Below are 11,787 nucleotides of genomic sequence, written 5' to 3' on the forward strand. Positions count from 1 at the left end.
GCCCATCTTGAAACTGCACGAATTAAAACTTTATTTCTAGCAATTTTAAAGTTTAAATAAGAATGGATCGTTACGTTGTAAGAGAGCAAAGGAGTGGAGGAGGTAATTAATTATTTCTCTCTAGTATATCTATCTATTATGCTTGATAAATAGCACATTTTTAAACGAATACTTACTTAGCCTATCTATTTAAATAGGTATCTATTTTTAAGATAATAATTAATTATAATAATATGCATCGATATATCATGGGCTTGGTTATGTACCTACCTACTAGGTGGATAATAATTGATTATTATTATTCATCAAGACATTATATACCTAAATACTAATAGGATACTTAACTTAATATTTAAAAATACACCTAAAATAGGTATACATTAACAAGATTCTGCAGAATATTTGTATCGTAAAATCAACGTTTTTCAGAGTTCCCCGAGGGAAATCAAATGATTGCGTTTTCAGCAACTAGCAGTAGACCAGGAAATAATATTACTATGTAAGTAGCCGGAAGATTGCGAGGGAAGGAATCCCTCTAAGGATTTAGATCTTGACATTATCTATCATTTTATTACAGTTGTTTCTTTGTTCAGTGGATTTGTCAGTACAAGGTCATCAACCTTTAGCTACTGCGTTTATGACACACTAGCCGATGCCCGCGACTTCGCCCGCGTGGATTTAGGTTTTTCGAAATCCCGTGGGAACTCTTTGATTTTCCGGGATAAAAAGTAGCCTATGTGCTAATCCAGGATATTATCTATCTACATTCCAAATTTCAGCCAAATCCGTCCAGTGGTTTTTGCGTGAAGGAGTAACAAACATACACACACACACACACACACACACACATACAAACTTTCGCCTTTATAATATTAGTGTGATTGGTATTTTTATACGATACCTCGTCCCGCAACAGAATGTTCTGGGTTTGATTCCCGCTTAACTTTGAAATAATTACATTATTTAAGTATAGGTATATCGACTCATATAAATAAAACGTGTAAAATGGAAAAAAAGAATTTAACAAAAGAATTTAGCACTAGGTAATATTATTATTTTATAGGACTAGAAGGATTGAGATAGGTAGGTACGTCATTTGGTAGGTAGCGTAGACACCTACTTTTTTTAATCTTAGCCATTAGGAACGTGTTGCTTAGTTACAACTGCGCTGATTAAGCAATTTTGACTCAAGTCGGTAACTGGATGGGAGACCGCCTTTGGAGTTCCGAATTTTACTATTTCCTTTCCTCCGCGCACGTTAAGTTGTTGGTCTTAGTTGTGTTATGTACCTTTGTTATGTCGTCGTCGTCATTTACCACGAGATCAAAAGCGTTGGAATAAGTACTGTGTCTCTTTAGTAGTTCCCTTATAATTGAATCAGTCATTTAAAAAACTGCAGTCAATAAATTATAATTTTCTAGGAATCAATAAAACTTTTTTATTCAAAAGTAAACTTTCCAAGGACTTTGGCTGAATATAGTGTTTGAACTTTATAAGGAACTAGCCGATGCCCGCGACTTCGCCCGCGTGGATTTAGGTTTTTTGAAATCCCGTGGGAACTCTTTGATTTTCCGGGATAAAAAGTAGCCTATGTGCTAATCCAGGATATTATTTATCTCCATTCCAAATTTCAGCCAAATCCGTCCAGTAGTTTTTGCGTGAAGGAGTAACAAACATACACACACACACACACACACACACACACACACATACAAACTTTCGCCTTTATAATATTAGTGTGATACATGGTTTTTATCCGGGATAAGCGTCTACCTTTGAGGAAACTTTTACAGCATAAAAAGCATGTTGATAAAAAAACCTTGACATAATGCGGTTTTTGAAATGACCGATTAATAAATTAATGGTCAGGGAGAGATACCCTCAGTAATGGGGAATATGGTTAAAAGAGCTAGAGCAACCATTGAATGTTTAATTTTCAGCCCTGAAAATAATGTGTACTACAGCGCTTACGGAGGGGAAGTACAAAGCACAAATGTGCAGCAATTAGGAACGCACCGATTAGTGCCGCCTCACGTGCAGACCTACTCGTCAAATGTAATTTTTTTAAATTTTCATTAAATAAAAAATTTAAGTAATGTGTTGCAACGTGTCGCGTATTATATCTACTTAGCTTCTGGCATCATCATCGTAATATCTGTACCTATTCATTATTATAAAGTCAGCATACCGTGTCTGTCTGTTTGTATGCACTAATCTCAAGAAACGCTGTACAGTTTCACCAATCTATAGAACGTTTTTCGGAGAAGTCTACCAAATAAATAAGCAGAGATCGCCTAGTTTGTCTAATAATAAATGATTTTCATTGGATAAAAATTTAAAACTTTTCAGGTCATTCAGGCACAAGGTCAAATTGTATCTGGCATTGATCCTCGGTATTTAGCTGAATATGCCGATAATAATGCTGCATATTTGCAAACTATGCATGGAGTCAATACACCCTCACCGGCAGAGGTTACCACATTTGGTAGTGATTATCAAAATCGCAATTTTATTGGTGCTGTAACCTATAATCGTAATTTCAATAAAACTCAAGCAAATAATCAAAATTTCAACAGAGTTGAGGCTAATAATCACAATAATTTCAATAGAGTTGAAGCAAATAGTAATATGAATAATAATCAAATGAATAATGCAAATTTCAATGGGGCTCAAATAACAAATCCCAATTTCAATGAAACAGGAGTGAATAATCACAGTTTCATCAAAAATGAAACAAATAATCAAAACTTCAATAGAGTTGGTATAAATAATAACAATTTCAATAGAGTTGAAGCTAATAATCGCAATGTGAACAAAAATTACAACGTAGCTCAAACTACAACTAATCCCAGTTTCAATGGAGCTAACTTGAATACTTCCAATTTCAATAAAAATGAAATGGCCAATCCAAACTATAATAGAGCTGATGCAAATAATAATTTCAATAGAGTTCAAAATAATAATAATCAAAGTAATTTCAATAGAGGACAAAATAATAATCGTAATTTCAATGGAGCTGGAACAATTAATCAACATTTCAAAGGAGCTGAGAAGAACGAAAATAAACTTAGTGTGCCTCAAATAATGCCAAATGGTTAGCATTTTTTACTTTTCATTACAACTTGATAAAACATTTTATAATATTACGTTAGTGAAAATTTACGAAGATATATTTTTCATAGTATTTATAATAACTAGATGATACTCACGTCTTCGTCCACGTGAATTTAGGTTTTTAAAAATACTATGGGAACTCTTTGATTTTTCAGGACAAAAATTAGTCTATGTCTGTCCCCAAGATATATAAGCCACCTCTGTACCTTTCGTCAAAATTTGTTAAACTCATGGGCTGTAAAAAGTTAGCTATTTCGCACTTGAAATCATGACTTCTTTTTTCATTCAAAAAGAAGTTTTTATTTCAACTACGAAATACTGAGGTCGCTCCTGAAAAATGACGAATTTAAGTTGCTTTCCTCTTTCACTGGGGGCACTGAAATATCGACTCGTCTTATTATACCTTTATATTTTAAGAACGAATACAATTCCGTACTTTGCATTTCAGTAGCTTCCAAGAAACAAACTGAAATTGATTTATCGAAGCACGAACTACAGAACCAAGTTAAAACTCGGGGGGAGAAACTAAAAGTAAGTACCTATCAATGTGTTACACGAACTTTTCATGCGAATTGCGAAATTCAGAAGGAGATAGGTACAGTTTATTTGGAACTAGATAATGACGTCACTTCTTACGCGTGGATTTCAGGTTTTTAAACACTGTGGAAACTATGAATTTCCGGGAGCCTTTGTCCGTCTTCGGGATGCAAGCTATCTCTGTCCCCATTAAAATCGGTTAAGAAGGTAGGACATCAGAAGGTAACAGACTGACAGACAGACATTCGATTTCGCTTTTGTAATATGTATTAAGTATATTATATTAGATTGTATTTTACGATATTAAAAGTAAGGAGGTACCACAGAATCCAGAATACGTGTAGAAGTGTTAAACGAGCTGAAATTGTAAGGGCCGTCTATGCATTTTTAATGCAGTTCAATATTGTTAAGTAGGCAAGTATGACAATTTTTGCAGTCAAAGTGTTGGGTACAATAGAACAATGGTTCTATGTAACTTTGTAATAAAGTGGAAAACTGTGTTAAACTTTACAGTCGACTTGAAAGATTTGACCTAAATTCATATTGTAAAAGCTTGTAACTCTGAACACAACTATGTATGGGAGCTTGGGAGCACAAAGACGATACGATGTCCTGATATTCAAGACAGCAATTAGAACTACTAAGTTAAATGGATGAAAAACTAACAGACAGACAGACAACAATTGGTTAAAAAAAAACTTTAGCAAGTAAGAGAAAATGGGTAGGAACAACAATAATTAAGTAGTTCTTCTTCGTGATATACTTGAACAGCTTTTACATGCACGAAACAAATGAGTTGAAAAGTTATTACGTACTAAATTTAATTAATTATTAATTAATATGCCCGACCCGTCTATTGAAACTAATTAGCCGCGTGGAGCTGTATGGAAAACTGCTTCAATTTAGTTTTATGCGCTATAAATTAAATTAAAATCTAGGCGATCCTTACGCGTGACTTGGATCTTAATTAAATCTTTTGCACGTCGCTGTAATGGGCGGTTCCGTAGAATAATATTATCTTTTGAGGATGTATAAGTTACTACTCAGACAAAATGTTTTTGCTTAACCTTTCTGATATCTGATACGAGCCGCTAAGGTGTGGAATGCCCTTCCAGGCTAAATATCTTCAAAGCAATAGTAAATAGGCATCTTCTATACAAATGCGCTTAAACCTAGCCAGATAAGTTAGCCAGTGAGTGAAGTAAGGGCATATATTGACTAGTTGATGCCTACGACTTCGATCGCTTGGATTTAGGCTTTAAAAATCCCTTGGGAACTTTTTCAATTTTCCAGGATTAAAAGTAGCCTATGCAAAAAAACACGACGAATTGCGACGTGATTGAAGGACACACGAACAAACCAATAAAACAACAAATAAATACATTCGCCTTTATGATATGGGAGTGGTAATTTAAAGTGCTCTCCAAGATTTAGTAAAGGTAGAGGCCAGATTTAGACCACTTAAGCAACTGAGGTCAAGTTGTACAACCATCAAAATCAACTAATATGCTCTGTATTAACTAGGCTACGCTACCTTCAAAAGCTGTAAAAACGCGTATGTACAGGATGTTCCATAAAACGAAAACTTGAAGAAATTGCCCGTCATAAAAGTAATTGCAGCACTATTCTCCATTGTCGTCTAAGTAAAAGCGAGTGATTTTGTCCCAGTAAATAAATTTCATCGGGAAAGTAGAATGTATAACCAGCACATTCGACTAATATGCACTGCCTTAACTAGACCACGTTGCCCTTCAAAAGCTATAAAAACGCGTATGTACAGGGTGTTCCATAAAACGAAAACTTAAAGAAATTGCCCGTCATAAAAGTAAATGCAGCACTTTTCTCCATTGTCGTCTAAGTAAAAGCGAGTGATTTTGTCCCAGTAAATAGAGTTCATCGGGGAAGTAGAAGCCGGGCGGCGCGCGCAATATCCGTCTCCGACGTTTTGTCTTTAAAAAACTATAAAGCTTCCGTCGAACAATCCATGGCTTCTATCCTTAGTACGAGAATTTACATCTCGACCACGTTGATAGATTTTGAACAGAACCAGAGTCAAATGGATTTAAATATATTTAGTTTATTTAATTAGATCCAGCGCCCTTTATTTTATTTATTTTATATTCTGACAATAATTAACTGTTACAACATTCATAATAGTTAAAAATATGTTTAAAATAATATTAGTAGGTACTGTTACATCTATCAATTAAGTTTGGGCATTTACAGCATTGCAAAGGTATCTCTGGTTCAAATTTTTTATAATAAGATGAAAAAGCAAACATTACGAGAACGGTAACCGGTAAAGGATTGTAGGCTATAAACGACTTGAAAACAGCATATCCTTTAGAGTGGTTAAAAAGATGTTATACCTACTGTTTCAATACACGAAATCTACTAACGTTGTCGAGATGTGCAAACTCATACTAAAGTTACCCACTGAAAGATTGAATATAATGTCAGAATTCGGTGAAATTTGAGCTATCGATTCCATAACCGAAAGTCCAGATCGAAGTGACTTTTTAAATAGGGACTTCATTAACTAACGTGGTGAATTTAAAAAAGTGAACCATCAAAGATAGCATAAATAAAAGAAAAAGAAAAAAAGTCAAGTGCGAGTCGCACTCCTACACGAAGGGTTCCGTACCATCGTCGTAATTTTTTAAATTTTTATGGCAGCAATTACAAAATTTTTAATTTTTTGTTGTTATAGCGGCAATAGTCAAACAATAGGCAATGGTAAATGGTGGCGTATTTCAACTCTACTTATTACGGTTCACGAGATACAGCTCGCTAACAGATAGATGGACGGACAGCGGAGGCTTCGTAATCGGGTCCCGTTGGCAGTTGGCACATTGCGGGCACGGAACCCCAATAACTTATTTACAAGCTGTGCCACACATTACTTAAACTTCAGGGTCTCTTCATTTAATGTGCCACGTCCGAGGGTCAAGGTGCTGCTTTGTGTCAACTCAAAGTGGACATAACACGATGCTTATAGACTTTCCTTGTCCACAGGAATTGCAAAAATCTGGTACAAGGGTATTCTCTGGACCGGTTGAAAAGATCCTCAAATGGCATAAGTCTATTCAAGATATTGGCGCCATGGTATTCTACGAAATTGTTGGTAAGGTTCTTTGAAGCTTAGCACTTATAGAGCTTCCAAAGCTTTCTTCCCCTTTAATATAATAAAATAGAAGTATAATGTTATAAAGACTCTTAAATAATTATTAAAAAAGTTGTAAATCAAATATGTTATAATATAATTTATCATAACTACATATAATTTTATTTGTATTGTTTGTAAATTAAATCTATTAGTATAACTACATGAAAATCTCTACTTGAGTGGCCACAAACAGCTCGAGCTTGATGGCTCACTGACTGCTCGACCAGTCGTTGTCAACTGCTCAAGCAGATCACAATATACGACCACTCCAAGCCGTCGCAGATGCTCTCGTGTATATAACGACGATGAAGGGAGACATAGTTCACTTTTAATTTAGTTGCAGTCACAACTTGAAGCGGTCAGTGACTGCTTAAAGTAGCACTTAAGTTGCCTTTAAACTACGGAAATATAATATAATATATAAATATCGCTCACCCTACTTTTAAATGGGGTCTATTCATATAATTGTTAGATGATAGCGATACTAGTTCAATCTGGCGATACTATAAAATATAATTTATAGCTTTTTTCTTAAATGCACATATTTTTTAGGGAAATGCGTGACCGTGCGAGCAGGAGAATCCTGCGCCAAAAACTTGGTTGTTAGGGATGAGAACGGCCCAGCTATCCAGATCGTTTACTATGAGATCGATTTCTTCTTACCAGAACTGAAGCCACCTTGTACGGTCAGGTAAGATTTATTTAGTACCTTGAATACCTATAGGATCGAGCGAGCGAAACTCTACTCTCTCTCTCTACCTACTTGGCTGAAACGTTGAATTTACACATCGCCGTTAAACAAAGCGACTTGGCAACAAACAAAAAATAATTATATGACCATAACAGAAAAAAATATTAAGTTATAAACAATGTATGTACTATATAGGCTAAGAGCCAGCGCGTGCCAGACCTTTGTTATTTTATAAAAGCTACAACTTTCAGCTTTCTTACGAAAGTTCCAGGCACGCTGGCTCTCTCTATTAGAGAAATGCATGGCGCATGCAGCCATATTATGACTGTATCTACTATAATGTCATACCGGGTAGATATTTATCATTAATCATATTTTTTAATCTAGTCAAGCTGGTAGGATATCGTTGAAAATAACTTTTTTACAGAACATAAAACTATTTTTAACCGACTTCATAAAAGGAGGAGGCTCTCAGTTCGTCGGAATCTTTTTAATGATTAATTTTTTCTACATCGAAAATAAACGATTCGAGGGCCTCTCAAACCGCTGCATATAATTAATTATTATTATTGCACTCGATACCATTCTTGAAACAAAAAAAAATCTGAAACTTCTTAAATCTAGACACCTATAACTTTAGTATTTGACTTTCTAATTCGTCTTAATTCCAGGGTTATAGGTCGCATGATGCCAGGAACCACTCGCTTTCAGGCCTTCAACGTGCGTCCCGCGACAGGCGACGACGTCGCAACTCTGCCCCGTCGCGCGGCTGTCGCGGCGCATCATGTCGCCAAACTGTCCAAGGAATATGGTGTCGAAGTTCTGACACTTAAATAAATATTTTGTTCATTCTATAATATTATAATTGCCTTTATTAAATTTGATTTTATTTCTTCTTATTTGTAATTTGTCTTGAAATTGTGAATAGGCTTTGTGGTTGGACTTTGTTAATTGCAGAGTTAAAATAAGCTCTGTATTATTATTATAGAAAAACACGTCGCGCGTCAGTCGCGGCGCATCATGTCGCCAAACTGTCCAAGGAATATGGATTTTGTTCATCCTATTAATTATATAATTGCCTTTATTAACCCCCGACCCAAAAAGAGGGGCGTTATAAGTTTGACGTGTGTATTTGTGTATCTCTGTATCTGTCTGTGGCATCGTAGCTCCTAAACTACTGAACCGATTTTAGTTTAGTTTTTTTGTTTGAAAAGTGGCTTGATCGAGAGTGTTCTTAGCTATAATCCAAGAAAATCGGTTCAGCCGTTTGAAAGTTATGAGCTCTTTTCTAGTTACTGTAACCTTTACTTGTCGGGGGTGATATAAATTTTTAATTTACACTTGTTATTAAAATTGATTTCACTTAACTAAGTTTTATTTCTACTTGTAACAACTTCTCTTGAAATAGGCTTTGTAAGTGGACTTTTATAATTGCAGAGTTAAAATAAGCTGTGTATTATTATTATCATAGAAAATCATATAATAGTACCTACATGGGGGTTTTCAAGGGGCGGGCCAATAAATTCCTGAATGGCTGCCAACGCATCGGCCATTCAGGAATTACCAGCATTAAGCACCTCTGGTGCTGCAAATGTTCATGGGCGGCGGTAATCACTTAACACCAGGTGACCCGATTGCTCGTTTGCTCGCTCGTTTTATTAATAAAAAACCTAACTAATATAGTATAATAATGAATATATTACGTACCTAGTTCAAATATAACTATTAGTAATTTCCTGAATATAAGGCAAGCACAATTTAATAAGGTATGAATGTTATAATAAATAATATTATCATTGTGATTCTGCTATTTCATTCAATAGAGTAGATTGATTCCAGTTATTCCCATTATTATCTTCCAAAGGAACGTCAAGAGTTGATCCGATTAATTAATATTACTAGGTATTACTAATATTGTTAGGGCGGTTCCGCACTCATCCGATCCGAATCCGTGAAAATGTGATCCGAAGTAGTCATACAACTATTTATTTGCATGGTATCTTACGCACTAGATTCCACCTCCGTCATCCGATTTCTCTCCGTCATCCGTTAGAATATTTATCAGACTATCTGATGTCCGCGTTTTCATTCGAGTGGATATAGGTTTTTTAAAAATCATGTAGAAACTCTCTAATTTTCCGGGATTAAAATTAGTTTATGTGTTAATCCAAAGTATAATCTATCTCCACTCTAAATTTCAGCCAAATCTGTCCAGTAGTTTTTGCGTGAAAGAGTAACAAACATACACACATACACACAAACGTTCACCACACAAATATTAGTGTGATGTGCCTCGGATTTAAATCGGACATATATGACGTAGATATGACAAAGATGCCCACTGAATTTAGATTTGATCGGAGATCGGATAACCTCGTAAGCAATATCCGAATTCGGTCCGAGTTTTATATAGGTATTTACGGATTCGAATCGGATGAGTGCGAAACCCCACATATGTATTGGTAGGCTACCTGGTAATAGCTAAGAGTGGTTACAAAGCTTTGATCATGTTTTTAAGCTCACTAACATAGACGTATAATAAGTCTCTTTCTCTCAAAAGCTTCACCTAAGAAGACGTATAGGTACTCACTTAAGAAAATATATACTAAATACTTACTGTATAACATTCAAGACGTAAACTAAAGAACAGAGTAGAGATGATTCAAATTAAATTTCCCTATATCACTTATCTCAATGCAATAAATTACAGATTTTAAAAACAATACCGGCCAAGTGCGAGTCAGACTCGCGCACCGAGGGTTCCGTACTAGGGTAATTTTTCCGACATTTTGCACGATAAATCAAAAACTATTATGCTTAAAAATAAATAAAAATCTGTTTTATAATGTACACGTAAATCCCTTTCATATGACACCTCATTTAGTATAGTTATCTCACTTTGAAAATTGAAACACATTTTGATATTTTTAACCCCCGACCCAAAAAGAGGGGTGTTATAAGTTTGACGTGTGTATCTGTGTATCTGTGTATCTGTGTGTCTGTGTATCTGTGTATCTGTGTATCTGTCTGTGGCATCGTAGCGCCTAAACGAATGAACCGATTTTAATTTAGTTTTTTTTTGTTTGAAAGGTGGCTTGATCGAGAGTGTTCTTAGCTATAATCCAAAAAAATTGGTTCAGCCGTTTAAGAGTTATCAGCTCTTTTCTAGTTTTCTTGTAGAAAAGAAGGTTAGATAACCGTTAGGTTCTTAATATTAAGTCAATTGACAAATGTCAAGCTGTCAAGATGGACGTTGCCTAGATATACATTATTATTTATTTGAAAATGATGTTTTGGAAAACTCCAAGTTTTTGAAAGTTATCACCTCTTTTCTAGTTACTGTAACCTTCACTGGTCGGGGGTGTTGAAAATTTTTAATTTACACTTGTTCTTATGATGTAACCACAAATTCACAGTTTTCGAATTTATTCCTTTGATTGTGCTATAAGATCTACCTACCTGTCAAATGTCAACGGGAAAGTAGCCTATGGGTTTTCTTGAAAGACACGACGGACGGACGGACAGACAGACAGACAGACAACAAAGTGATTCTCTAAGTGTTCCATTTTTCCTTTTGACGTACGGAACCCTAAAAACTATTCATTGGACCCTTATTTAATTATAATACCTACTCGTATGTTACCAATAAAAGGGTTCACTAAATCAAGTCGAATAACCTTTAGTGGAGTAGTAGTAGTAGTGCAGTTTGCATCGGAGTTGGATGTAAAGTTTCAGATTGATACAAGTGGATGAAAAGTAAGTTGTTAAGTAGCTTTGGTACTTACACTGTTTTGAAGTTACAGTCTAGCTACTAGTAGTATAAAGCTGAACGGAAGCGTAAAGGGGTTAATATTTAAGTTTCTGATAATAGTCTCTCAGAAAAGGTTCCTATTATTATGTAAATACATATTATATATACATACAGGTCACCCGTGCGAAACCGGTAAAAGGCAGCAGACATTATTTTCTAATGGAAAAGGGCTAGTCATTTTCGTTTATTGTCCGTGGTCCGATCGCGTAGTTCTACTGGTTGATCCAAGGGCAATTCTTTTTAACCCCCGACCCAAAAAGAGTATAAGTTTGACGTGTGTATCTGTGTATCTGTCTGTGGTATAGTAGCTTCTAAACTAATGAACCAATTTTAATTTAGTTTTTTTTTTTTTGTTTGAAAGGTGGCTTGATCGAGAGTGTTTTTAACTATAATTATAATCGAAGAAAATCGGTTCAGCCGTTTGAAAGTTATCTGCTCTTTTCTAGTTTTCTTATAAAGGTTTTATGT

General features: G+C 35.2%; 1 protein-coding gene across 1 annotated transcript; it reads left to right on the plus strand.

The window, feature by feature from the left end:
• Positions 1-3: 3 nt before the first annotated feature.
• On the plus strand, positions 4-8,385 carry LOC123872864 (putative uncharacterized protein DDB_G0289263). The gene is made up of 8 exons (XM_045917457.1): positions 4-102; positions 430-499; positions 1,941-2,055; positions 2,350-3,094; positions 3,563-3,645; positions 6,667-6,775; positions 7,370-7,508; positions 8,180-8,385. Exons 1-8 carry the CDS (start codon positions 63-65, stop codon positions 8,343-8,345), a joined length of 1,467 nt encoding a protein of 488 aa, XP_045773413.1. The 5' UTR covers positions 4-62; the 3' UTR covers positions 8,346-8,385.
• Positions 8,386-11,787: the final 3,402 nt, after the last annotated feature.

Source organism: Maniola jurtina, chromosome 15, assembly GCF_905333055.1.
Source record: "Maniola jurtina chromosome 15, ilManJurt1.1, whole genome shotgun sequence".
In the NCBI taxonomy this organism is placed as follows: domain Eukaryota; kingdom Metazoa; phylum Arthropoda; class Insecta; order Lepidoptera; family Nymphalidae; genus Maniola; species Maniola jurtina.

What these genes read in the sequence shown, in the direction of transcription:
- LOC123872864 (XM_045917457.1), top strand. Translation starts at nt 63, where the DNA reads ATGGATCGTTACGTTGTAAGAGAGCAAAGGAGTGGAGGAG. An exon ending in TGCAGACCTACTCGTCAAAT is followed by an intron (nt 2,056 to 2,349) that starts GTAATTTTTTTA and finishes AAAACTTTTCAG; the next exon opens with GTCATTCAGGCACAAGGTCA. An exon ending in GCCTCAAATAATGCCAAATG is followed by an intron (nt 3,095 to 3,562) that starts GTTAGCATTTTT and finishes TTTGCATTTCAG; the next exon opens with TAGCTTCCAAGAAACAAACT.